The sequence below is a fragment of the Pyrgilauda ruficollis genome, unplaced genomic scaffold, assembly GCF_017590135.1.
Source record: "Pyrgilauda ruficollis isolate IOZ18807 unplaced genomic scaffold, ASM1759013v1 scaffold67, whole genome shotgun sequence".
Classification (NCBI taxonomy): domain Eukaryota; kingdom Metazoa; phylum Chordata; class Aves; order Passeriformes; family Passeridae; genus Pyrgilauda; species Pyrgilauda ruficollis.
The window spans coordinates 991,194-1,018,267 of record NW_024528488.1 but is presented as its reverse complement, the minus strand read 5'-3'; the positions used below and the strand labels follow the sequence as shown (position 1 = coordinate 1,018,267).

Genomic DNA, 27,074 nt, shown 5'->3' with positions numbered 1-27,074 from the left:
GGCTGGATTATCTGGAGCAGAATGGTGCCTTTTTTTTTTTTTTTTTTTTTTTTTTTTTCCTTTGCCAGAAAGGTAATTTTTATTCCCTTGTATCTCTGGATCTTTACACTCCTTCCTTTCCAGAAGTGAAACCCAAACACGGTTGCCTGGTGTCTCCATAGAATCCTGTGCCTTCCTACTTGTCTGTGCTTTTCCAACTGTTGCTTTTCTTTTCCTTCAGTGTTTGTCCCTTTTATTTCTGATCCTTCACCTTTTCTCCCTGGGAATGGGAAGTGTGAGCAAGTAGGAATTTCCTCTCAAAATTAGTTTTGATGCAAAATTGGCCCATTCATGGGAAAATGGCATTTTCTTATTGAAAAGTACCCATGTCTGTAAAAAAATAAATATCCCCCTTGTTTCAGTGCAGGGGACTCAGTCTGGGGACAATGGCCCAGCTGGGGGGTGTTCCAGGCCTTGGGGTTGGGGACTGACCCCTCCATCCTGGTGGTGCTGGAGCTGGCTGGGCCCCATGGCTGATGAGGCTCCTGGATTGGCTCAGGGATTGGGATTGGGATTGGGATTGAATCCTGGAGTGCTGGAACTTCTTGAGCTCTGTGTGGGAGCATGGCTGGTGACAGATCTCCTGGCCCCCTGCTCAGGGTTGGGATTGGGGTTAAATCCTGGGGTTTCCTGAGCACTCTGTTGGAGCATGACTGGTGATGGAGCTTGGCTTTGGGATTGAGGATCGAATCCTGGAGTGTTGGAATTTCCTAGGCTCTCTGTGGGAGCACAGCTGGTGACAGAGTTTGGGGTTGGGATTGGGGATCAAATCCTGGGGTGTGGGATTGTCCTGAGCTCGATGTGAGAGCACAGCTGGTGATAGAGCTCCCGGTCACCTGCTTGGGATTGGGATTGAATCCCGGGGTGTGGAAGCTTCCTGAGCTCCCTGTCAGAGCATGGCTGGTGACAGAGCTGGGGTTGAGATTTGAGTCCTGGGGTGCTGGAGCTTCCCAAGCACATTGTGGGGTCACGGCTGGTGACAGAGCTCCTGGCCACCTGCTCCGGGTTGGGATTGGGATTGAATCCCGGGATGTGGGATCTTCCTGAGCTCCCTGTCAAAGCACACCTGGTGACAGAGCTTGAGCTTGGGGTGCTGCAGCTCCCCGGGCTCCCAGCCGGAGCTCCTCTCGCCCTTTTATGTGCGGGTGTCCCGGCGGGGCCGGCGCCGGGAGCCTGATTGGCTCCGCATCACCGCGCCGCTTCCCGGTGGCGTTTCCTCCTCCCGCGGCCAGGTAGAGCCTTCCCGCGGCCAGGTGCAGCCTTCCGACCCGCCACCGGCCTCCCACCAGCGCAGCTCGCTCCGGCTCGCCTCAGGGTTTTTTTTTCCCTTCCCCTCCCTTGTTTCTCCCCTTTTCCCCCCTTTTTCCGTGTTTCCCGGGCCGGGCCCGTCCCCGTGCGGGGCGCGGGGGGATGAGCAGCGGGCTGGTGGACGCCGCGGTGTTGGCACCGCTCAAACCCGTCAGCATGTCCGGGGACCCCAGCGAGGACACCCCGGTCTTCGAGGACATCAAAGCCCCCTCGCGGCCCCTGGAGGCCCCTCCCGACCTGGCGCAGGTAAGCGTTGGGAAGGGGCCGCTCCCGCCCGCTCAGGTGCCGGAGCCTCCCCAGAACCTCTGGATTTGGGCTGAATTCTGCTTTGTTTCTTCCGTCGTTGCTGCGACACCCCCGTGGCTCCGTCGGCTCCCGCTTCCCCCTCCGCTGGCTTTTCTCATGGGCGTGTTGGGTTTCGTTTGAGAATTTTGGTTTGGGTTTTTCGCCTCCCGTCTGCCTTCAAAACTCCCCGGCGTCCGTGTGGGCTTTGCTCCCACTCCAGGGTTCAGTCCGTGTCCCCTGGGGTGGCAGGCCAGGGGGTGTCCAGGGGCTCTCCCACCGGGAAAGGTTTTGGGATCTGGGTTGCTGTGCCTGCGTGTGCTGGATGGGACATGGGACCTCATTTTCCATTTTATTTTATTGTCTGTACTTTTCCACCACCACGGTGGAGAAGGAATGCTCCTTGAGATTCCCTGGCAGCGTTCCCCCCAGATAAAGCCCGGGATAAGGCTTTGGGATGTTCCTGCAGGCCCACCCCTCTCCTGGGCCCTGCTGCCCACCCCATGTGGGGGGACCAGGCTCCGTGTCCCACCCCCAGAGCTTCTGGCCGCTCTTCCTGGTGGGAAGGAGGGTGAGGCAGGCCGGGCCCCACCCTGGAGCCGAGGTTTCCCCTTTTCCCGCTCCGTGGGGCGCGGGGTGCCCGGGGTAATGATTAACCCCAACCCCACGGCCCCAGCGCCATTTTGATCGGGGCGGGAGCGCTCCGGGCCCGGCTCCAGGGCCCTGCAGGGACCCCTGCCCGGCTGCTGCTCCTCCGGAGACCCCCAGGAGACCACCCAGCGGGGGTGGCACCAGCCAGGCTCGGGGCCATGTCCCCACTGCCCCTGCTCTGGTTCCCACGTCACCAGTGTGCCAAGGGCCATTTTGGGGCTGTGTCCCGCAGAGGGAGGTGAAGGCCGTGGCTCCATCACTGGATTTCCTGGAGCTCCGGGATCTGTCAGTGTGCTCGTGGGTGTGGGCTCCTACCTCCCCGTGGCCTTCCTGCTCCTCCGTGGGGGTTCAGGGATCACCTGGATCACAGCTGGGTGGTGGTTCTTGGAAAGCTGGGGATTGTCCCCAGGGCCTGTCCCGGGGGGAAAGCTGTCAGCTCCCTCCAAACCCCCCAAAACGGGCTGGGGAGGGTGAGCTTGGCTTCTTGCCTTTTTCCATCCGGGTAGGATGAGGCAGTGCAGCCATGGCTGGCCCTGAGCCACCTCCTGTCCTCGTCATGGGGACACCCATGGCTGGGGACACCCATGGTTGGGGACACCTTCACCCCACCCCATCCCTGCTGTGCTTCCAGGGGAACAGCAGTTTCTCCTCCCAGTTTGATCCCACTTTGCTCTGGAGTGGTGGCAGCTGAGGGGTGGCCTTGGAGGTGTCACCCTTTGCCACTGACGCTCCTGTGTCCCCTTCTGGGCAGTGGGATCCTGGGACAGCGGCTGTGGAGCCGAGCAGGTCCCATGGATCCCATGGATCCCCAAACCCTCCCAGGGAGCAGGGCTGTGCTGGGACACCCCAAGAGCCCTGGGCTGGACCCCACAGCCCCCGGGCAGGAGTTTCCACAGCTTGGCCGCTTTCTCCTGGCACGTTCCAGAGGCTGTGGCGCTGTGGAAGCCCTGCCTGGAGGCTGGAGGAGCTGGAAGCTGCAGGGCTGGGAAGCCTTTGCTCCAGAGGGTTTTTATCAGCTTGACAAGGCTGGTGCCAAAGGCTGTGACCTGTCAGGCTCCAGCTCAGAGCAGTTCCCGCTGCTCTGGCTGCCCGAGCTTGGGAAGAGGCAGGAACAAATCATCCCTGTGGTTTCAAAGTCCCACTGCCATATATCCCTCTAAAATTGCTTTTCAGATGGGAGCTCTTTGCTGTTGAAAATTTTATTGAATCGGGCTCAGGTGGAAACAAATCCTTTGTGGAATTTCCAATGAAATTTTGCCTTTCTGTGTCTTTTCCAAAAAAACCCAAACCAAAAACAAAACAAAAACCCCAAAACAAAAAAACCGAAACAAACACCTGAGAAAAGAGGAGGGAAAAGGGCTTGTGAGAGAAAAGGACTTTTCCTTCCTGATTTGAGTCAGATCAGTCAGAAAAAGCATTTTACTCTTTAAATCTCCAGTGGCTGATGCTGGAGGGAATAACAGTAATAATTTTATTATTAATAATAATCATCATCAAAAGTAAGGCAGCAAATAATAATAATAATAATAATAGTAAGGCAAAAGTGATGTCCAGGGAACATTTCAGGAGAGGAGGAGCTGATCCCTTTGCATGGCTGTCCAGTTCCCTGGATGAGTGAGGGGCCTGGGGGATTTATCCTTGCTCCCACCTGGCTGCCACAGCATTCCTGGGCACCTGGAGCTGGAGAAGCATCCCGGGATCACCTAGGACCTGGAGGGACAGGGCAGGAATTGGCTCCTCCAGGCTCCCTGGTGGCTGTGGGGAGGTGGCTCTGCCACCCCTGTCCTTGAGGGTTTGGGAAGGCAATCCCTGTGTCCATGGCTCCAGCTGGGAATTCTGGTGTTGGAGGCTCCAGGGCTATTGAGAGAGGGCAGGAGCTGCTGGGAAGAGACAGAAGGACAAACCCCAACCCTGTCCCTCGGTTTAACCCCTTCCTGCCTGTGCCAGGCCCCGGGGCAGTTGTGGTGGTGAGCTCCCAGTGGGGCTGAGGCTGTGTGGGAAACAAGGAAGATGGCGATGAGTGTGGAAAGGGATTTTCCTTGGCTGCAGGCTGAGGAACAGCAGCAAAGGGCTCCCTTTGTGTCCCCTGATCCCAGTTCCTGCCCCACAGGCACTTCCCCACTCTGTCCTTGGCTCCCTCTGGGCTGGGGGTGCTCAGGAGGAATAAAACATCTCCAGCATCTGGGGGGTGCTTGGACACATCCGATGGGATCAGGAAAGTGCTGTTCCCAGAGCTTTTCCTGGCACTTCACCTCCTCAGTGCTGGGAATGGCACTGCCGGACCCTTCCAGCAGTGTGGATGAACTGTGGAACAGGGTGCAAGTGCTGTGGTGCTCCTCTGACTTTATCTTGGCAGGGATTTTGCTCCTGGATCACAGGAGAAGCTGGATCCAGCATTTTTAGGAATGCTCCAGCTTTCAGGAGGTGTTTCAATCCTGCCCTGTCCCTGTGCCATGTTCTGCACCTCCTTTGGTGCATCCTTGTCATGAATGTGGCTGTGGTGGCTTGAGGGTGGCTGTCCTTTGGAGCAGGGATGGCTTTTCCTGCTTCTTGGTGCTCCAGTGCCTTGGAACCAGGGTGATGGGTCCTGGTCAGGGCCAGGAGAGACTTGCCTTCCATAAATAAAGCTCCTTTACTTTTTAGGAGAGATGTTGGAGTGCTCAGCACAGCTCCCAGGGGATGATTCATTTCCTTGGAATCTCAGGAGCTGCAGGCAGGGAATAAATTTGGCTTTTCTGCAGGAAAGGGGAGATGGCCGCTTTGGAATTTTTCTCTGGACCTGGAATGAGATGCCTGGGGAGAATTTCCTCCCTTGGGGATCCTCCTGGCTTTGGAGAAGGGTTTAGAAATTCCACAGAAGTGTGCAAAATCCATTTCCAGAGGTTCTGGCAGCCTGGGCAGGCTCCAGGGAGTGCAGGAATGGGGTGGGAGAGATGGGAAGTTAAATGGTGCCAAGGAGGAATGGGAACACCTGATCCCTCTGACACGAGGATGGGTTTGGGAGCTGGTGGAGCCTTGCGTGAGGGATCTCCAGAGGGAGGGATCCTTCCCTCTGTTTTGCTTTGGGATCAGCTGATCCCAGTGGTTTGGGACCAGCCCACGGATTTGCAAGTCTGATGAGCTTTGTGCCTGGCAGGTGTCTGCAGGGCCACAGGGAACTGGGACAGATTCCCAGAAAGGATCTGTTTATCCCTCTAATTTTGCCAGAGGACCCTCAGGAGAATCCACAGCCCAGGGGTGTGCCAGGGGTTGGTCCCACGGCAGAGCAGCTCCAGAGCCTGCAGGAAGCTCTGGGTAAAACCAGTGAGCCCAAACCCGGCACACGTGGGGGCTTCATCCACAATAATCGTTATTTTATTTTTCTGGAGGCCCCAAACCCCGCCGAGCTCCCCGCGCGGGTGCAGGATGGAAGGAGCAGCAGGATGGAAGGAGCAGCTCCATGGAGCAGCTCAGCCGAACTTTGAGCCGCGGAGCTCTGGCCCGGTGGGACAAAGGCTGATTGTTCTGCGAGGGAAGGAGGGAGCGAGGGAAGGGGATGGGGATTCCAGGTGTGCCGTGCTCGTCCTCCTCCCTGCGACCCGCCGTCCGTTTGGATTAGCTGGAAAAGCGCCTGCTGGTTGGTGTTTTTTCCTTTTTGGAAGGCTGGAAAAGGAGGGAACGAGCGGGGCGCTCCGGGTTTCCCTCTGCGGCTCCTCCGGAGCGCTGTGTGGGAGGCAAACGCCGTCACCTGAACTCGCTGCCCGGGCTTTGGGGAATGCATTTCTGGCCCGTGCATCACCGCCCGGGAGCTTTCCCCCTCTCAAACCTGTTCGGTCACCTCCCGGCGCTGTTTTGTTCTCCTTCCCTGCTCCAGTGAGTTCTTTTATCCAACCCATCCACTGCAAATAATCGCACTTACGAGCGTCTTGCGAGCTCGATTACAGTGTTTGCTTTCCTCGTGCTCCATTGGCGAATTCCCGCAGTCACAGGGTCCGGCCGGGCTCTGGGGATTGGAGAACTCGTGTTTACAAATCAGATGTTCTCAGAACTTGAGCTAGCATGAAAACCCTCTAAAAAAACCCCCATGGGCTGTTTACCACATCAAAGAGCTTCAGCCCCGTTCAAGCTCGGCTTGAAACTCAAACAAAGAATCTTTCATTGAGTTCAGAAATGCTGCGAGAATTCTTGGAAAATTATTGTTTTCTCAGCGTGATGGGGAGGGACCTTCAAGTTCCCACCCAGAGCAGGATTTTCAAGTATTAAAATGCATTTCAGAACCTCGCTCTTTGTAGGATTTTCACTGCAAGCAGGAGAAGGGAACGGCAAGGAATTCATCGCAGTGTAGCTGCTCTGAAAACACAGGTTCATCCCCAAAAGCAGGGTATTATCCATCCCTTATCAGATCCCTCACACCTCAGGTGATTTATCTCATGGATCTGAACCCATCGTGGAGAGGCCAGAGGATGTGGATCTCTCCAGCCCATCAACCATGGGACTTTTTGTTGTGTATTTATTTACCCAAAATATTTTAATGTTGTCTCTACAAAATCGTAATTATTCTGCTCCTCAGGGATATTTCAGGGAGCTAAACCCAGGAATGGCTGTATATATTAAAATTCCTCACAATGAGCAGTTTTGATGTTCTCTAAGCTGTGGAAAAGCCCCAAATTTATTGGGAAAATCAGGACATCTCCCCAGCTGCTCATCCAAAACACTTCCGAATGTTTTGTTCTGGGCAGCTTCCAGTATTTGGGGGTTTTGTGGTTCTGTGGCGTGGGAGGAACTCAACTCCATTAATTTGGGGGTTGCCATCCCCTCGGGGATGCCAAGAGTGTCCCAGTCCTTGTGCTTCCCAGGGCTCAGACCCAGCCTCCCAAATGCTCCCGCTGGAGCTTCTCCAGGGCTCAGAGCCTTCTCCTGGGAGCTGTTATTGGCCTGTGCCATAATCAGCTTCCCCTAATTAACAGCAACTGGGGACTCCTTTATACACAGGGAAAGTGTGGAAAGGGAGGGTTTGGGTGGAGGGCGCTGGATCTGGAGGAAACTCCAGATTTCTGCTCCCAGCACCACACCAGAAGCACCGAGGTCCCTGCTCGTGGCAGCGGGTGGAATGAGGTGATGGTTGAGGACCCTTCCAACCAAAACCATTCCGTGATTCCATGAAATACTCAGAACACGTGGCAGTAGTGGACCCGCTCCAGTGTCCCCCTCAGTCCCTGTTTTGGCAGATCTCCTTGGCCTGGGGACATTCAGGCTTGGGAGAAGGGCTGGTCCAACCCAAGGCTGCCTCGGGGTTTGTTTTGTTTTCCCAACTGCTCTGGGAGGAAGTTGGGGCTGCAGGGATGGGGGGAATTTGCTGTCTGCACGTGAAACCTGACCTTGCCCGGGGTCTGCCTGGTATTTGCCTGGGAAGAACGGGATTTGTGGCCTCTTTGATGGGATCTGGATGCCAGGAGGGCTCCACAAGCCCCGGCAAGCAGCCAGTGACTCATTCCATTGTCAGCCCCTGGGAACGTGCCTTGGAGAGGAGAGTGAGCTGCCACAGGGGTTGAGGGAGGCAGAATGAATCCCACCCGCTGGGGATGATCTCTGAGAGCTCCAAACCTCTCCCACAGCACCTTCAGGACCCGGGGCAGGGATGTGGAACTGGGGGAACTGGAAGGCTCAAAGACAATCCCAGTGTCCTGTGGGCAAGGACGGGTGGATAAATCTGTCCAGGTAATCCTGGGGATTGTGGCATCCAAGAGTCAGGGAGAGGCAGTTCTGGGCTGGAGCTGAGTCTACAAGGAGCAGCGGAGCTGCAGGGGGGCCCTGCTCCTGACTAATTCCAAATCCACTGCTGATTTGTGCCCGTGTAACCCAGGGTTCCTTGAGTGTTTTGGCTGAGGCTGGAGCAGCTCCAAGCTTCTCAATCTTTCAGGAGTTGAAATGACATTAAATAATTTCATTTTTCCCAAAAGACCCTCCAAGGGGCTGTAGCAGCATGCACCAGGAATCAGCCCAGGTCGACCTCCAGGAGCTTTGATGGAAAACCTCCTTGATTGCCTTCAAATGCTTCACCTCAGCCTTTGCTGAGCAGGAGCAGCCCAGAAATCATGGCGTGGGAATATTCTGAAAGCTGTGGAGGTCCAGCTCCCTTAAATCCTCATGTCCTCCCTTCCCACGCTTTGAGAGTTGTCCTCACACTGCGTGCAGTGATGGGAGAGGATAGAGGCCATCCCTGATTCCCACCTTCCTTCCAGCTCCATCCAGGGCTCAGGTGGCTGTTGGTGAAGTGGGATCTACCCCAAAAAACGTGAATCAACCCCAAAATCGACATGAGACCCCTTCCACCCTCACCTCTGGAGATGCTCCTGTGTCATTCCCTTCCCGCTCCATGTCTCTAAGGTTTTGTTATTTTTCACTCCATTTATGGCTTTGTTTTTGAAAAGGTTTCTGCTTCCTGCTGGAGCCTGGCTGTTCCCAGCTGCTCCTCTTCCAGCCCCTTGACCTTGGAGTTGGATGAGGCTGTTTTCCCTGGCTCCCTTGGCCTTTGGGATTGTGGCATGATCCCGGTGATAAATTCCTGAGCTGGATTGCCTTTGAGGGAGCCTTTATCAGCTGCTGGAGGGAAGGAATTGCAAACACAGCCAGCAGGTCTGGGAGTGGGGCTGCCTGGATGGAGATTCCCCACTTCCCTGGGAAGTCATCATCTGCTCAGGGAGTTCCAACACAAGGGCAGGAAAGAGCACTGGAATAACCCTCCCCATCTCCTGGGTCAGCCATGGGCACAAACCTGGAGAATGAATGAAATTCCATGAACGATTTGGGAGCAGCACCTCATCCTGGAGTGCTCTGAACACCCGGCTTTGGGCAGGATGGGTCTGACATCCTTTGTCTGGCAGGGAACTGGGGCAGGAAAAGGGGAAACGTCTGGGGTGGATGATGTAAACCTTGGGCTTGGTCACCTTAGAGTGACCCAAATAATCCACAAATGCCTCGAGGGCAGCCCCTCACCCTGGAGTTGCTCAGAGCTCATCCAGGGCCTCCCTGAGCCCAGCACATTCCCACGGGAGCTCGGATTCCATCTGGGATAGGCTTTGTTGTTTACAGCAGTCAAACGTTGGGGACTTGAAAGGAAGAGTCCCGGGGCTTTCTTTGCTAATCCCGTTTTACAGAGAGTTCCAGGAGACTTGAGGAACAAACAGAAAATAACGTCGATCCAGGTCGGTATCAAACCCAAATGATCAGAGGATCAAATATTTACCCAGGTCAATATTTAACCAGGAGACAATAAATGCTGATATTGAACCAAATCTGGATATAAATACAGGCTATTTATAAAGTGAGCCTGCAAAGGGGCACTGCCAGGGCTGTGCCAGGGGGGTTGATTGATGATTATCCTGCCCATTGTTTGCTGATTCCCTTGGAGGCTGGAGTTTCGTGCAGGTGCACGGAGGAGAAGGAGCCCGGGCTGGGTTGTGGCACGGCCGTTGTGCCACACCTGTGCCCCGGGGTCCCTCATCCTGGGACAGGCCCCCCTTCCTGCTGGAGCCACCTCCTGCTGCTCCCCCATTCCTTGAACCGCCAGGTCAGAGAATCATCGAGTCAGGGACTCGTTTGTGCTGGGGGCACATTAGAGGTCACCCAACCTTGACACCTTCCCCTGTCCCAGCCTGCTCCCAGCCCCAGTGTCCAACCTGGCCTTGGGCACTGCCAGGGATCCAGGGGCAGCCACAGCTGCTCTGGGAATGCCAGCCCAGCCCCTGCCCACCCTGCCAGGGAACAATTCCTAATTCCCAATATCCCATCCAGCCCTGCCCTCTGGAAGTGGGAGCCATTCCCTGTGTCCTGTCCCTCCATGCCTTGTCCCCAGTCCCTCTCCAGCTCTCCTGGAGCCCCTTCAGGCCCTGCAAGGGACTCTGAGCTCTCCCTGGAGCCTTCTCCTCTCCAGGTGAACCCCCACAGCTCTCCCAACCTGGCTCCAGCCCTGGAGCAGCTCTGTGGCCTCCTCTGGATTTACTTCAGCAGTTCCACATCCCTCTGATGCTGGGCCTCAGGGCTGGATGCTCTTGCCTGCCAAGCATGGACACAGGTGACATTTTTCTTGCCCCCTGTCCCCAAAGCTCTTTGCAGCCCCCCATGCTGGGGGCTGGGTGTGAGCAGGAGCCTGCATCTAGCTGAGAGGGAATCTCCCATGTGGGAGATGGGCTGGGAGCTCTGGCCAGGCAGAAACATGCCCAGCCCTCCCTGTGCCCCGCTCAGAGCTCTGGTGCCTGTTTAGCAAACACCGATTGCCCTTCTGGTCCCTGCCTGTCCGGGAGGTGACAACACCTGATGTTCCTCCTCGGGCCGTTTGTCATTTATCACCTGCAGATTAGGAGGTGTTTAATCAGGGGACAGCCAGTCCCACCCCAGCCCCAGCCCAGCTCTCTGTGCTCCTGGTTAATCCGGGTTTATCTGGGGCCTGCCAAGAAATGTTTGTGTTGGACTCTGCTTGAATCGATCTCTGTGCTGATAACAGCTCCCCCAGGCTGGGACATCTGATCCAGGGATAAATCCCAGGCTCCTGCAGGATTTATGGGAACTGCCAGGGCTGGAGGGGCTCATAGGTCCACACCTATGACCCTCTGGAAAATCCTGCTCCTGGAAAATCCCCTCTGGAGATGTGGGATGGCATTGCTGTCTTCATCAAGCCGCTGGTTTTCCTGGGGCTGGGGGATTCACACCCTCCAGCTCTCCCAGGGGCTGCTCCTGAGGTATCCCATCCTCCAGGGAATTTTGGTCACCAGGTTTGGGTGTGCTGAGTGTAACACTGCTGGTCCAGAGACACAAACTGGTGTCCAGTGGCCTTTCTGGAGTGGACAAAGCACTGGTTTGTGCCTTCTCCTCATTTTTAATTTGGCTTTCTTTCTCTGCCAAGTTGAGGAGATGCTTCTCCAGGGTCAAACTTGAGTGACTTTGGGGGGAAAATCCCCCTGGAATTCAGTGCTTTGGCTGTGTGAGGAGTTTCTTGTTGGCTTTCCCTTCCTGGGCATGTAAAGACAGCTGCAAATCAAAGAGGGTGGGTTTAGGTGGGATTTTGGGAAGGAATTCCTGGCTGTGAGGGTGGGCAGGCCCTGGCACAGGTTCCCAGAGCAGCTGTGGCTGCCCCTGGATCCCTGGCAGTGCCCAAGGCCAGGCTGGACAGGGCTTGGAACAGCCTGGGACAGTGGAATGGGATGAGCTTTGAGGTCCCTTCCAGCTCAAACCATTGTGGGACTCTGTGAAGGATCCCAGTCCCTCTGGCCTCCCAGAAGGTTTGTTGGTGTTTCCCCTTTTCCCTGAGCTGCTGATCCCAGCCTGTGGCCATGCAGTTGGTGTCGTTTTGTGCCTCCTGCCCTCATCCTGGTCCGCAGGGATGGCAGGGATGGCCTGGCCATGCCTGAGAGGGAAACTGGGCCTGTGATCCCACTGAAAACCTGCTGGCTCTTCATCTGCAAGGCTCTGAGGCCTTACCCCATGAGCCCACATCTCGTGCACTGTTGGGATGAGCTGAGCACCCTGTGTGTGGGATAACCTCAATCCTGCCCAAAAAGAGCCAGGAAATGGCTCCTTCCTGGAGTGGGGATGAGCTGAGCATTCCAGGTCACTGCTGTCCCCTGGGAGAGGGACAGGCAGAGGGTGTGGGGTCTCCAGCTCTGAGATCTGAAACTCTCCTGGCAGTGAGCAGGAGAACCATGTGGAATGAGAAGGAACCCACAGGAGCCTGGCAAATACTGGCTTGGGATTTGGAGGAATCCCAGATCTCTTCCCCTCTTCTTGGTGCTGGAGGGATGTGGCCTGTTTGGAACACTGACCTTGGAGAAAGGATCTGGGTCTGAGGGATCTGGGAAGAGCCCTCAGCCCTCTCTGGGAATCTGGGAGAGGTGGAGCCAGGAGAAGGGAGAGGTGCAGGACATTTGTGAGCTCACTGTCATCTGTGTGGGGGTGATAAAGGGATTTAAGTTTCCGTGCCTCAGTCTCCTTGGGAGAGCTTGGTACTTCCCATTTGTCTCTTCTTCCCAAAGAGGCTTCCCTCCTCCTGCTTGGACAGGCTCCAGCCATGGTGGGCAACCACCAGCTGCTTCCATGGGTGTGGGGTGTGGGGTGGGAGGAGACACCATTGGCATGGGGGACACCTGGAGACGTGGAGGGCTCTGAGAGGCTGTGGGAGGCTCTAGGGGTGCTGCCCTCCTTGGCCAGGGGAATTTGGGGGTCTTTGGAGTGGCAAGGCAAGGAGGACACCTTACTAACCCAGCCCTGCCTCCCACAGCTGCACCCCATGAGGATGGACCAGCGGATGCCACCGCTCATCCTGGAGGTGAGCAGCTTTCCTCATTCCTTCCCCTGCATCCTCCTGCTCCTGCTGGGAAGAGGAAACACAGAAGTCCCCAAGAGACTGAGCTGGGACATTCCCCACTCCCCATTCCCACACTTCCCCACTCCCCATTCCCACTCCCTCCTTCCATCCCCTCTTCCAGCTGGGACATGTCCCTTCCCCTCTGCCAGTCCCCTGACTCAGTGTGTCACTGTCACCTCCATGATCATGTGTCCCTGTGGGCTGTGACAGGAGGGACAGCCAGGAGCACCCAAGTGCTTGAGTGGCACTTGGTCACCTCAGTTGTGCTGGTCTGAGCTGAGGACTTTGTAGGATCATGGAATTGTTTAATTTGGAGAAGCCCTCTAAGGTCATCCAATCCAACCATTCCCCAGCACTGCCAAGGCCACCACTGACCCATGTCCCTAAGTGTCACATCCACATGGCTGATAAATCCCTCCAGCAATGGGGACTCCAGCCAGGGCTGGACAACCCATTTTGGGGAAGATAGGTTTCCATTTGTCCCTGTGGGAGGGACGCTGGTGCTCGGGGTTCCTGCAGAGCTGTGGCACGGTGGGGCATTCCATGGGGTGGGATTGTTGTTGTCCAGGTGCTGCACATACACAGAGCAGGGGGCAGGGATGGTGTCCTCCTGTCTGGTGACAGACACTGCTGTCCCTTACCACTCCTTTCTCTAGGAGCCTGAGGGGGAATTACTGTAGTTTTTTAAATGGAAAGACCAGGAAAAGACAGTGCTCTGCAGGGAGGGGTGGTTCTTGAGGAAGGGAGGTTGGGTGATGCCAGGCAAGGGCCCTCCATGGAAATTTGGTCCCTTGATGCCTTCTGGGGGCTGCCCTAGAGCAGAGGCTGGACAGAGCTAAAGAATGAAGCAGGGATTTATTAAAAGGATCTCCTCAATGGATTCACCTTGGGCAGCACAAGAGCCCAACCAGGGCTGCACCCAAGATGAGCCAAAATGGTCCCAAAATGCACGAGTGGTCACGGTGTCTCTCAGTTTGATAAGTTCTGCTCCATTTGCATATTGGAGTTAATTGTCCAATTACAGCTTCAGCTTATGAAGTCCCATCTTTCTTGTTTTTCTCTCTTCAGCCCACATTGTTTGTGCTCATGGGCCTGAATTTGGATCATTTGTCCTTGGTCCCCAGCTAGAGCAGGAATTGTTTTGTCTCCCTGCTCTGTGCAGAGAGCTCATCATCCCATAATGTGAAGCCCAGATCCACACACTAAAGCAGCACAGAATGTGAAAAATAGAAAAGCTAAAACCTGAGGCATCACCTTCCATGGAAATTTGGGTCCTCCATGGAATCCTTTAGTTTGGAAAGGCCCTCTGAGCTCCACACCTTTCCCTGTTTCTCTCCTGCCTGGTCCCCTGCGGCAGAAGGACCTTCCCTTGGGAACTGGAGGTGAGAAAGTGAAATGCCAGAGATAAGGGAAGTGTGAAGGAAAAGGCACCCAGCACTGCCCTGCCCCTGCTCCTGCCAAGTGGGGCCGATCATGGCTCAGGAATGTGCGGCATCCCGAGCTGCCCGGGGCGAGCTGATTCCCAAGGGAACCTGGCCCATGCCAGCCCGGCTGCCAGGAGTGCCCAGGGCTGGGCTCCAAGGCTGTGCCGTGGTTCTCCCGAGGGAGGAACCTCCTCCTGCTCCAGCGGGGAGCAGGGAGGTCTTGGAGCTCTGCAGGGGATGGAGTGAAGCTGCAGCTCTCCGAGTCCCTTCCCTTCCCTGCTGATGCCTCGGGGTAAAGAGGGAGAGCAGGCACCAGGGACAGGGCCCAGGGAATGGCTAGAGATGTGCCAGGGTGATCAGGGAAAGGTTCCTTATCCAGAGGGTGCTGGACACTGACCAGGCTCCCTAGGGAATGCAGCTCCAGGAATGTTTGGTCAATCAGGGTGAGGTTGTTGGGGCGCCCTGTGCAGGGCCAGGGGCTGGACTGGATCCTTGTGGATCCCTTTGAACTTGGGATATCCCATGAGGCCACAAGCAGCTTTAGCCTCTGCCTGAGCCAGGGTTCCTTCTCCAGAGGGGCTTTTGAGCTTCCTTTAACCAGGACAGGAACACATTGGATGAGGACAGACATGTCGTGGTTGATGCCCTTAGGGGTGTTTTCCACACGTGACAATTCCCTGATTGTGTAGGGTTCCCAGCAGGCTGTGTACACACAGCAGCCCCAGCATGGCCCTTCCCAGCCCGGCCTCCCCGAGCTCCTTCCCAGTGGCCCAGGGTGGATTTGTGGCTGTCCCCGTGCCTGGGTGGCAGCCAGCTCAGCCATGTGTTGCCAGCACAGCTCCCAGAGGTGCAAAGGCTCTGAATGAGCTGGAAGCTCCGTGATCCTTTCCCTGGAAAGGGCGAGGAAATCTCTTGGCTCCCACCCAGCTTTGTTAAGAGCCCTGAGGTGGCAGCAGGGCTGACTTTGGCCCATGGCACTGTGGTGACACAGTTCAGGGCTGGAAACCTCGGCTCAGGGCGTGGGCTGAGCTCAGCTCCCGCTCCTGGAGTGCGCTCCAGGCTCTGCCAGGGAAACCTGGTCCTTTTCCAGCTGCTCTCCATGGGAATGAGGGCTTTGGCACTTGGGGAGCCACGCAGTGAAGGGCTGGAGCTCTGCACAAGAGTTTTAGTGCTGGGATCTGCAACCACAGCGAGCAGAACCTGAGTCACCCAGCGCCAGAAGATGGATTTCCTCGAGGATTGCTCCATCAGGGTGCTGGATTGTTGGGCCTGGATCCAGTGGGATGCCCCAGCAGGCAGGAACCAGGACGGGAAGGAGCCAAAGCCAGAGATTCTGGTAGCTTGGAGGAGCCAGGCTTGTAAAAACAGCTCTGTAAAACCAGAACTATCACAAAGGTTAGGCCAGGGCTGAGTCACTGCCCAGGTGAGGCAGGAAGGCAGGAACTGTTCCTATTTCAGGCTCAGAACACACTGAATTAGTGGCAACATCACTTAGATTTCTAGGCCTGAATTATTCCCAATTAATTAAAGATATTGTCCTAGAATTCCTCAGTTCATTAAAGAGACTGTCCCAGAATAAAACACTCCTTGGGCTGCTGAGTTTAAAGGAGACCAGAGCCAGCATGTCCAGGGTGGGCTGCAGATCCGACGTGCCTGAGGTGTGATCCTGGCTGGATTCATCCTGTTCCTAGTGCTCACTCCTGCTGCTTGCGTGGCCAAAGCTTTGTACCCAAAGCTTGCTTCCCTTTATCAGGTTTGATTTCTGTCCTACCTGCATCCTCTCCCGGCTGCCCGGTGTTATCAGGGAGATAGGGAGGGGGGAAGTGGGGCAGAGGACGCTGATTCAGCCATGGGGAGCCTGGCTGAGTCAGAGCCAGAGCTAAATCACCTCAGCTCAGGTTCCTGGGCCGTCACCACTGCTCCCTCCATTTCCTGCTCGCTCAAATGCCCGCTGGACATTGGCCTCCCCCCGCTGGCTGTCCAGGTCAGCTTTCCCAGCTCCCGTGTCCGTGTTTCTGCCGCAGGCACGCTCGGAGATGGACAAGTACCTGTCGAGCGAGGTGCCGCCCATGCCGATGCTCCCGGACAAGAAGTACCGCCGGGAGAGCGCCTCGGTGGTGGACGAGTTCTTCTCCACGGAGAAGCCCAGCTCGGCACCCTACAGCGTGAACATCAACGTCATCCTGCCCGACACCACCCACCTGCGCACGGGGCTCTACCGGCCCCCCAAGCCCATGGCCCCCTTCCCGCAGATCAAATCCGAGCCCGGCACCGGCTTCTCCCAGCCCTGCTCGTCCTCCTCCGGCCCCACGCAGACCCTGCCCGACTTCACCAGCGTGTTCAGCATGCCCCAGTCAGTGGCGGTCAACAACATCTTCATCAAGCAGGAGATGCCCGCAGAGATCCCGCTGTCGGCCCACCCGCAGCAATCCCAGCTCTTCCAGCTGCCCCTGGGCGCTGCCAGCGCTGACATTCCCACCCTGGCGTCCTCCTCCAGCAGCACCACGGCCATCAGCTGCCTCAGTGGAGTCACCATGTCCACGGGCTCTGTGGCCAGCGTGGCACACAGACCCGTGCAGCCAGCAGGGCCCCTCAAGCAGTACCCACACGTGGCTCAGGGACAGGGGAGCTTTGGGAACATCTCCGGGCAGTTCTACCCCGCCCCGGGGGTCACTCTGCCTCCCTCACCCCCCAACTCGCAGCCCGGCAGCCCCGAGAACCAGCCCGAGCTCATCAACACCATCTCTCCCCCGCCGTCCTACGAAGCCACTTTTGGACTGAAGCTGGTCCAGTCATCCCAGATGCCCCCAGGGCCCAACGGTGTCGGGGGCCTCTCCCAGGGCCACGTTGTGATGCAGCCCCCCAAGTACAACCGGCGCAACAACCCCGAGCTGGAGAAGAGGAGGATCCACCACTGTGACTACCCAGGTGTGCTCACGGGGGACTTTGGGGGTCTCTTGGCACCCTGAGGATGGGTAGGAGCCTCCAGGGAGGATAATCTGAGATCCTTTTGGGGTGAAGCTGTGGATGGAGCCCCAGGGAAGTGGGAGGGAGTAGAAGAGGTTGATCCCACCAACATGGTGTGGTTCCTGTTTTGTCCCCTTCCCTCTCCTTTACACTCTGGCAAAAGTGACTCTGCAAGGTAGAGACCTCCTAAGGCAGGGGTGCTCCTGGGAATCTGCTCCTGGGAATCTGCACTTGGGAATTGGCTCCTGAGCTGTTGCTTTGCTCTGGTCCTTCCCAACCCTGAGCAGCCACACAAAGCCACTTTGCCATTCCCACTGAGCCTTTCTTTCCCTCTCTCTCACAGTGGGTGGAAAACCAGCAAGGAATTCCCACCAGGAGCCCTGCTGGACTCTCTCTGAGAGTTCTGATCTTCCAAAGAGGCAATGAACTGAAGATCCCTGGGCCATCCTTCCATGGCTCCAAGTGCTGCAGCAGGAGCTGTGGAAGGGCATTCATGGAGTGCTTTGGGTTGGAAGGGATGTTTAAAGGCCATGTCATCCCACCTCCTGCCATGGACAGGGACACCTTCCTGTCCCAGTTTGCTCCAAGCCCTCAAGCTGGGGATCAGCCCAGAGCAGCTGTGGCTGCTCCTGGATCCCTGGCAGTGTCCAAGGCCAGGCTGGACACTGGGGCTTGGAGCACTCTGGGACAGCGGAAGGTGTCCCTGGGCATGGCAGGGTTGAAACTTGGATGAGCTTTCCTTCCAACCCAAACCAGTCTGGGATTCCATTGCACACACCAGTGAAGCAAATCCCATTGAGAGATGCCAGTGAGAGCCACTCCCAGGCCAGGACACACCTCCCACTTCCTGGGTTGATCCTCAGGGCTGACCAGCTGTGGATTAGCAAACATCTTTCCCGTGGGGGTGTGTGAATGAGGAAAGTCACTTCCTAACTGCCTCAGTGAGAGTTACTGACCCTTTCCCTGGCATGGGAGTGGCTGGAGGCCAGCCCAGAGGCTCTGCCTCCTCCAGATCCTGTCTCCAGCCATGATGCCAGGAGCTGCATAAGAACAGGGCATGTTGAGAGAGATCTTTCTGTGCTTACACCTTCCCACTCTGTGGCACTCTGTGGATCAGGGACTTTCTGAGCCACAAGCTGCCAGTGGTTGATGCCTTGTGCTGAATTTTTTTGGTGAGGACATGAAAGGTGGAATTAGACCTGAGACACACTCCTCGTGCCTGATTGCTCAGAGGCTCATCCTGCAGGATTTGCACCAAGGCAAAGTTGCTTTTAGCAGGATTTTGGTCTATGGTGAAAAAAAAAAAAATCCCCCAATCTTTGCTGAATAAATCCTGGGTCTGTACATGCAGAGATGGAGTAGGCATCCATGTGATCCCTCCCTCGAAGGTTCAGCTGGAGGTAACTCTAGTCAGGAATAATGGTGAAGGAATCTCACCAACCTGGTCTCTGTGAGGAAGTGAGAGGGGCTTGGAGACTGCACACCTGGAACCAGATGAACATGGGAGACCTGTTGGTAAAGCCCCATCCAGAACCTTCCAGGGCCTAAAGGGGCTCCAGGAGAGCTGGAGAATGACCAGGGACAAGGCATGGAGGGACAGGACACAGGGAATGGCTTCCCACTGCCAGAGGGCAGGGATGGATGGGAGATTGGGAATTAGGAATTGTTCCCTGTGAGGGTGGGCAGGCCCTGGCACAGGGTGCCCAGAGCAGCTGTGGCTGCCCCTGGATCCCTGGCAGTGCCCAAGGCCAGGTTGGACAGGGTTTGGAGAAGCCTGGGATAGTGGAAGGTGTCCCTGCCCATGGAATGGGAAAAGCTTTGAGCTCCCTTCCCACCCAAACCATTCCTTCATTCCATGATCTCTTTCCCAGATGTGAGAGGCTGCCAAAGCTTCAGAGCCCCAGAGGCAAAACTGAATGGGGCCACCACCCCTTGTCCCTCCTGCCAAGGAGGGGAAAAGCAGCTCCTGCCCCTCCTGAGCAGGAAAGGACCAAGGGCTGATCCTGAGCAGGAGGCTCCTCTGGGCTGGGTGGAAACACTGGGATGAAAAATATCCCCATGCTGCTTGTGCAGGTCATAAAAATGCAAATTAATATTTGAATGTCCTCATCAAAACACAAAGCAGCAGGCCCACAAAGGGCAGTAGAGGCTTCCTTAAGCTTGATCCAACTTAAACTTCAGAGGAGTTAAACTGACTCCTTTTGAGATACCTGGAACTGTTCCCCAGTCACGGTGTTTCTGTTAAACCCTGTCTTTGATGAAACCTGTTCATGCTGGTCTTGTGAAAACACTTCCCCCTGGCTCTGCTCTGGGACCTGGAAGCCAAGTTGTGACCGTCCCTGGCTGTTTCCTGCTTCCTGGAACACTGGTACCATGTCTGCTGGGCCAGGACTGTTACAAAACCCAGCCTTGCAAAGTCGTGTCAGCAATGAGTGGAGCCCAGAGAGACGGGGCAGCACAGAGCCAGAATCGTGGGGGAATCAAGTCTTTTCATCCTGCTGGTGGAAGGGGGGTTTGAACCTCTGTGCTTGACTGTCCCCCCACCTAATTCCCAGCACAATTCCAATGGGTGGCAGGAGAAGTTGTTAAAGTCTCTCTGCCTAAGAGCAGACACTCCTTAGTGCTGAGCCCAAGCCAGGCTTATTTGCATGGCCCAGTTGTGTCCCTCCCCTCAAATCAGAGTTTGTTTGAGCAAGGGCCCCTTTCTCACAGGGAAATTGTGCTTTTTTCTGTCCTTGCAGGTTGCTCAAAGGTTTACACCAAGAGCTCCCACCTGAAGGCACATCAGAGGACTCACACAGGTAAGAGCAGCTCCAGGAAATGCTGCCAGCCTGAGGTACCAAAGCCCCCCAAAAAGGGCAAGGTTAGATGGGATATTGGGAAGGAAATCCTGGCTGTGAGGGTGGGCAGGCCCTGGCACAGGGTGCCCAGAACAGCTGGGGCTGCCCCTGGATCCTGGCAGTGCCCAAGGCCAGGCTGGACATTGGGGCTGGGAGCAGCCTGGGACAGGGGAAGTTACTGTGGTGCAAGATGGGTTTAAGGTCCCTCCCAGCCTGATCTGTTCTTTGATTCTTTAATTTTTTTGTCACTCTGAGCTCTTCCCTTGAGATGTCCCAAATCCTACCTGGGTCTGATCCTGCTGATCCCAAAGGAAGGCTGCATAAGGCCTGTGCTGCATATTTAGGATCTCTGAGGAGACAGGGCATCTCTTCTGTGTTAAACCCACACCCCAGGGCTCCCAGGCAGAGGGAGGAGCCCCTCGTGTCGCCCTGAGTTCCACTCCCTCTGAACCCACACAGGGAAGGGCTTCCAGTCCCTGAGGGGATGGGCTGTGCCCGCATTGCTGAGGGTGCCACAGGGAGCCCAGCTCGGAGCAGCCCCAGCACAGCTCCCCTGGGCTGATCCCAGCTCCGTGACACTCTGCATTCAAGCCCCGGCGCCCTCATTAAGGCATTTATTATACCTGAAACATTATCAGATCCCCAGGTAGTCCAGGAACCATCAGTGCCCTCATAAATCTCTTTTATAGGAGGGCTGATCTTTACTGAGAGCAATTAAGCCAGGCCCAGAGTTCACTTCTCTTTTTTATGAACAACGACCAAACCCCGTTCTGTGGCTGGGAATTGCTTCTTGCTCTTGGCTCCATTCCTTCCTCCCCTTATCAGCCCTTCAAACAAAGAATTTCGCCTTGTGCGTGAGCCACAGTGTTTCTTTGGCAGGGGCTGGGCACGAGGGGGCTGGAAAGCAGCACGGAAGGGGTGGAAAAAAAGGAACAGGAAGGATGTCGTCCCAGAGCTAGGTGCTGATAGGGGTTTATCACAGTCTGGAATCAAGGCTTTAAAATTAAATTCAATTTCTCTTGTCCCTTCTGTTGGGAGCTCTGTGCCCAGGACAGGATCCATGAGTTGGGCACCTCCTTACCTATCACATATAAAGATGTACCCAGGAAAACTTGGGTGGGTTTGAAATCCAGCAAAACTCAGTGGTTTCTCCAGGTTTCCCAGTAATCAGGCAGGAAATCCAAATGGTTTTGCCTCCTTTCCTTCCCCTGCTCTTAGAGGGAAGGGTGGAGAGGTGAGGGAAGGTGTCAGGACCCTGGTGGTGGCATGGGATGAGCAAAAAGGAAGGAATCCAATCCAGAGCCATCCTACAGTCCTGACCCAGGATCTCTGCATCCACTGTTTTTAAGCCTCGTGTTTTGCTTTGGCGGCCTTATCCTTGCTGAGGTCCTCACCAGAGCTGCAAGAGCAAGGGCTCACCCCAAATCCTGCCTCAGCTTCACCACCCGAAGGGTTAAAAATGTCCCTTCTCCCATTCCCTGCCTGAGAAGTCCCTGGTGTGGGAGCTCTTTCCTTGTGGTTTCCGTTGCCATGGCCGGCTGTTTTCCTCTGCTGGAGCCACCATTCATTTCCTGGGTGCCATTGTGAGGTTAAACATAAACCCCCGGGGCGGGAATGCCACCTCGGATCCTTTGTTTGAGCCCGCCCTGCCGTGCTGTCCTGGGAGAGGCAGCCAGCTCTGGGACAATGGGAAACCCAGGACAATGGGAAACCTTGGGTTCCTGTCCTGGACATCCACCTGGCATTGTCTGAAAGCAAAGGGCTTCGGTGGGCTTGACCCAGCCAGGTGACCTGGAGGGGACAAGGTCTGGGCTGCAAGGGGCAAATCCTGCCTTGGGGAAAATCCTGCTTTGGGGAAAATTCTACCTTGGGGCAAATCCTAACTTTGGGCAAATCTTGCCTTTGGGAAAATCCCTCTTTTGGGAAAATCCTATCTTGGGGCAAATCCTAACTTTGGGCAAATCCTGCCTTTGGGAAAATCCTACCTTTGTCTTGGTATGTCCCGAGTCCCATAAAACCCCCACCAACTCCTTGTAAATCCTCTGCAAGTGCTGTGTTTAGCTGAGCCATAAAAATCCCTCTCCCTTCTCCCTTTCCCATGGAGCAGCATCCAGGGGTTTTTGGAGGAGCAGGATGTGCTCGTGCTGCTCTGCCTCCTCCAGGTCCATGTATCCATGTTTTTGTGTTTTATCCACTGCAGGCAAGGCACTGTAGACCTTGCTGTGGCTGATTTCACTTCCCTGGCCAAACGTGGCATTCCCAGCCCTGGAATTGTTCAAGGCCAGGTTGGATAGGACTTGGGTCTAGTGGAAGGTGGAACGTGGTCTAGTAGAACCTGGTCTGGGGAAGATGGGCTTTAAGGTCCCTTCCAAGACAAGGCATTCCAGGATTCCCTGGCTCTGTGGAGCAACCTGTGGGATGAAGGGCTCCCTGAGAGCAAGGAGAGGAAGGAATTCCTAGACATTGATGTCGGAAAACCTGGAAGTTGATGGAAGCTGGTCTGGGCAGGGTGGAACACGAAGGGCTTTACGGTCTTTTCCAAGCTGAGCTGTTCCAGGATTCCCAGAGCTAGGTGCTGATAGGGGTTTATCACAGTCTGGAATCAAGGCTTTAAAATTAAATTCAATTTCTCTTGTCCCTTCTGTTGGGAGCTCTGTGCCCAGGACAGGATCCATGAGTTGGGCACCTCCTTACCTATCACATATAAAGATGTACCCAGGAAAACTTGGGTGGGTTTGAAATCCAGCAAAACTCAGTGGTTTCTCCAGGTTTCCCAGTAATCAGGCAGGAAATCCAAATGGTTTTGCCTCCTTTCCTTCCCCTGCTCTTAGAGGGAAGGGTGGAGAGGTGAGGGAAGGTGTCAGGACCCTGGTGGTGGCATGGGATGAGCAAAAAGGAAGGAATCCAATCCAGAGCCATCCTACAGTCCTGACCCAGGATCTCTGCATCCACTGTTTTTAAGCCTCGTGTTTTGCTTTGGCGGCCTTATCCTTGCTGAGGTCCTCACCAGAGCTGCAAGAGCAAGGGCTCACCCCAAATCCTGCCTCAGCTTCACCACCCGAAGGGTTAAAAATGTCCCTTCTCCCATTCCCTGCCTGAGAAGTCCCTGGTGTGGGAGCTCTTTCCTTGTGGTTTCCGTTGCCATGGCCGGCTGTTTTCCTCTGCTGGAGCCACCATTCATTTCCTGGGTGCCATTGTGAGGTTAAACATAAACCCCCGGGGCGGGAATGCCACCTCGGATCCTTTGTTTGAGCCCGCCCTGCCGTGCTGTCCTGGGAGAGGCAGCCAGCTCTGGGACAATGGGAAACCCAGGACAATGGGAAACCTTGGGTTCCTGTCCTGGACATCCACCTGGCATTGTCTGAAAGCAAAGGGCTTCGGTGGGCTTGACCCAGCCAGGTGACCTGGAGGGGACAAGGTCTGGGCTGCAAGGGGCAAATCCTGCCTTGGGGAAAATCCTGCTTTGGGGAAAATTCTACCTTGGGGCAAATCCTAACTTTGGGCAAATCTTGCCTTTGGGAAAATCCCTCTTTTGGGAAAATCCTATCTTGGGGCAAATCCTAACTTTGGGCAAATCCTGCCTTTGGGAAAATCCTACCTTTGTCTTGGTATGTCCCGAGTCCCATAAAACCCCCACCAACTCCTTGTAAATCCTCTGCAAGTGCTGTGTTTAGCTGAGCCATAAAAATCCCTCTCCCTTCTCCCTTTCCCATGGAGCAGCATCCAGGGGTTTTTGGAGGAGCAGGATGTGCTCGTGCTGCTCTGCCTCCTCCAGGTCCATGTATCCATGTTTTTGTGTTTTATCCACTGCAGGCAAGGCACTGTAGACCTTGCTGTGGCTGATTTCACTTCCCTGGCCAAACGTGGCATTCCCAGCCCTGGAATTGTTCAAGGCCAGGTTGGATAGGACTTGGGTCTAGTGGAACGTGGTCTAGTAGAACCTGGTTTGGGGAAGATGGGCTTTAAGGTCCCTTCCAAGACAAGGCATTCCAGGATTCCCTGGCTCTGTGGAGCAACCTGTGGGATGAAGGGCTCCCTGAGAGCAAGGAGAGGAAGGAATTCCTAGACATTGATGTCGGAAAACCTGGAAGTTGATGGAAGCTGGTCTGGGCAGGGTGGAACACGAAGGGCTTTACGGTCTTTTCCAAGCTGAGCTGTTCCAGGATTCCCTGGTTCCGTGGAGCAGCCTGTGGAGGAAGGTCTCCCTGGAAGCCTGGGGAGGAAGGAATCCCTGGAAGCACGGCAGGGCAGGGCACACATGCCCGTGCACGCGTGCTGCGTGCGGACGTGCGCTCCCGCCGCGCCGCTGCGCCCGGCAGTTGGCCCCGGCAAGGGTAAATATTTGAGGTCGGGAATGTCAGCACATTCCCTGAACTCTGCCTGCCTGTTCAGGCTGTTAAGAGCGGCACTAATATTTGAGAGCACCACGCCCTGCGTGGGGACACGGCTGCAGCCAGGGCTCAGCCCCGTGGCCTGGCTGGGAGCAGCCGTCGGCTCTTCCAGCCCAGTTCCCAGCTGGCTGCGAAGGTGCCTGGTTGAATGGATTTCGGTTGGGAATGGGTGTGTTTGGGAGGGAGGGGGAGAGGGCACGGGGATGACATCACCTGAATGCGCTGAGGGAAACACAATAGGTTGTGTACAGAGCTGCTGGCAGGGGAACTCGGAGGTGTGGAGCATTAGGTCATGGAATCCTGGAATTGTTTGGCTTTGGGAGGGGTCTTTAAAGGCCATCTGATCCTTTAGGGACATCTTCCACTAGACCAGGTTGCTCCAAACCCCATCCAACCTGGCCTTGAACATTCCCAGGAACTGGGTGGCCGCCAACATTGGATGGCAGTTTCAAAAAAAATTAGATTTTTCAGATTGAAATTTAGATTTAGAGCCCTGTCTTCCTCCTGGTGCCTCCCACCACTCATAGCTTCCTTAGGTATTTCTGGGTTTTTATTTAAAAAAAAACCAACCTAATTTACAAGTTGTTTTTAGCCAGAAATGCTCCAAAATCCAGCAGGAACTTGAAGAGCACCAGAAGGCAAAGTGGGAGGAGGTGAAGAGGGGCAGGACCTGGTTGGTGCAGCTCAGTCCCTTGGTGGCGCTGGGCTGTGTGCCCTGGGGAGCTCTGGCAGTGGCAAGGAAATTGGGTGTCTCCCAGAGGCTTGGGGGTGTTTTTGGGAGGCTGGGCAGGGGTTGAGGAGGGACAAGACCTGTGTGGTGCAGCTCATGTTCCCTCAGCGGCCCTGGGCTGTGCACGCTGGGGAGCCCTGGCAGTGCCACTGACGGGGGACATCTCCAGAGGCCAGGGGGGTTTTTGGGGGGCTGGGCACACGTGTGACCTGTGCTGTCCCCCGGGCAGGTGAGAAGCCCTACAAGTGCACGTGGGAAGGCTGCGACTGGCGCTTTGCCCGCTCGGACGAGCTCACGCGGCACTACCGCAAGCACACGGGGGCCAAACCCTTCAAGTGCCTGGCATGCGGCCGCTGCTTCTCCCGCTCCGACCACCTGGCCCTGCACATGAAGAGGCACCAGAATTAGGAGCTGCCTCCCTTCCCACTTCTCCAAGAGCAGCTCAAACTCTTCCCTTCTCCCAGGGAAGGACCTGTACATAGGAATGACCCCGTGCCGCCGTCACCGAGGCGGCAGGAGAGCCCTGCCAGCCCGGCCCCGACGCTGTCTGGTTTTACCAGAAACTGGAACCCACCCAGCTCACCTCAAACGAGCCCTGATTGCAGACTGAGCTCCTGACGAGGCTCCTGGTGGCACTGGGATGCTGGAGCCTGGATGCCCAAGGGCTTTCTTCTGGCAATCCTGCTATTTATTTGTCACTCAGGAGCGACTTCGTGTCTCAAGGCCCTTTGGGATAGGTTTTGCTGTTTTAGTGAGGCCCAGGAGGATGTGACAGCTTGGCTGTGACAGCTCTCACCTGGACTCTCTTGGATAGTCCCATGGCATAGCCATGGATGTGACACTGTGACCATGATGTGGCACCTTGTCCCATGGTGTGACCATGGGTGTGACACTGTCCCCCATGGTGTGACCATGGATGTGACCCTGGTGCCATGGTGTGACCATGGATATGGCACTGGTTCCAGGCTGTGACCATGGATGTGACCCTGTCCCCCATGGTGTGACCATGGATGTGGCACCAGTGCTGTGCCAGAAGAGGAGCCGTGCCCAGGACTGTTGGCAGTGACAATCCCAGTCTCTGTGGGGGCACAGAAGAACAGACCTGTGACAAACTCACCCTTCAAACAACGGGCAGCACAAAAGCAGGTGACAAAAGCGTCACCTGTGTCCCACTGAGCCCATTCCTGGCAGCCAGCTTGGGACTGCGAGTACCTGCCCTGCCTGGCCGGGTTTTTGTGATTGTGTCCTTAGCATTTCTGCTTCCAAGAGGAATTTGGACTTCAGGTGTGTCTGGGAGGACCAGTGTGGGTTTGAAGCCACCCAGGGACAGCATAAGAGCCACTGCTGAAGGTCTGGTGTCCCAGAATCCACCAGCGGTGCCCCTCTCCAGAATCTCACAAGGACTCGGTGGCTGCTGGTCCCACCAGGCCTGTGCTGTTGCCATTCCATCAGATGGGATAAAAAACTACACCCAGGGAAAAAAAAACATCTTGGAAACAAATTCCAATAAATCCTGCTGTTCAGAGTGGAATCATATGACTACCTCACAGGTTCACCTCCTCTGGCTCCCTAAGCTCCTTCCCCCATCCCATGGGATGCACATCCCCATTCTCCAAAGCCTTCCAGGGGTTAAATTTGGGCACAACAAGAGCCAGTTCCAAGACCAGCTGTGAGCTTTGTAAATGAATCAGGACCAAATAATGGGTCTGCTGTGTCCAGCAGAACATTGATTTGTTCCACACTCTCCTTCTCCTCTCTTGTTTCTACTTGGATAAATTTGGGTGACTCACAGGTTGACGTGTGGGATGAGGGGCCAGGCTGGACCATGGCATGGTCGGCTGGAATTTGGAGGCCACTCCTCTCTGCTGTTGCCAGAGCCACTGCTGGGTTCCTCCTTGGCCTTTTCCTTGGATAAACAGAACCAGTGCCATGGGTCTGTTTGACAGCAGAGGAGGGCAGGAAGGATTTGGGGTCCGTGGTGTGCTGTTGGCTTTGGGATGGATGCTGGTCCAGCTCTGCAGTGACTCCTCCCTGTGGGTCCTCAGCCAGGAGGGTGGGAATGCAGGGGGGAAAGGCCATGGAATTGTTGGACGGCTTTCCCAG

At 55.6% G+C, this 27,074-nt stretch overlaps 1 protein-coding gene across 1 annotated transcript; it reads left to right on the top strand.

Annotated features, from left to right (window-relative positions):
* Nucleotides 1-1,491: 1,491 nt before the first annotated feature.
* On the top strand, nucleotides 1,492-25,379 carry LOC121362857 (Krueppel-like factor 5). The gene is made up of 5 exons (XM_041484741.1): nucleotides 1,492-1,593; nucleotides 12,533-12,580; nucleotides 16,068-16,971; nucleotides 19,752-19,811; nucleotides 25,201-25,379. Exons 1-5 carry the CDS (start codon nucleotides 1,504-1,506, stop codon nucleotides 25,377-25,379), a joined length of 1,281 nt encoding a protein of 426 aa, XP_041340675.1. The 5' UTR covers nucleotides 1,492-1,503.
* Nucleotides 25,380-27,074: the final 1,695 nt, after the last annotated feature.

What these genes read in the sequence shown, in the direction of transcription:
- LOC121362857 (XM_041484741.1), top strand. Translation starts at nt 1,504, where the DNA reads ATGTCCGGGGACCCCAGCGAGGACACCCCGGTCTTCGAGGACATCAAA. An exon ending in CCCCTCCCGACCTGGCGCAG is followed by an intron (nt 1,594 to 12,532) that starts GTAAGCGTTGGG and finishes TGCCTCCCACAG; the next exon opens with CTGCACCCCATGAGGATGGA. An exon ending in CCACCACTGTGACTACCCAG is followed by an intron (nt 16,972 to 19,751) that starts GTGTGCTCACGG and finishes CTGTCCTTGCAG; the next exon opens with GTTGCTCAAAGGTTTACACC.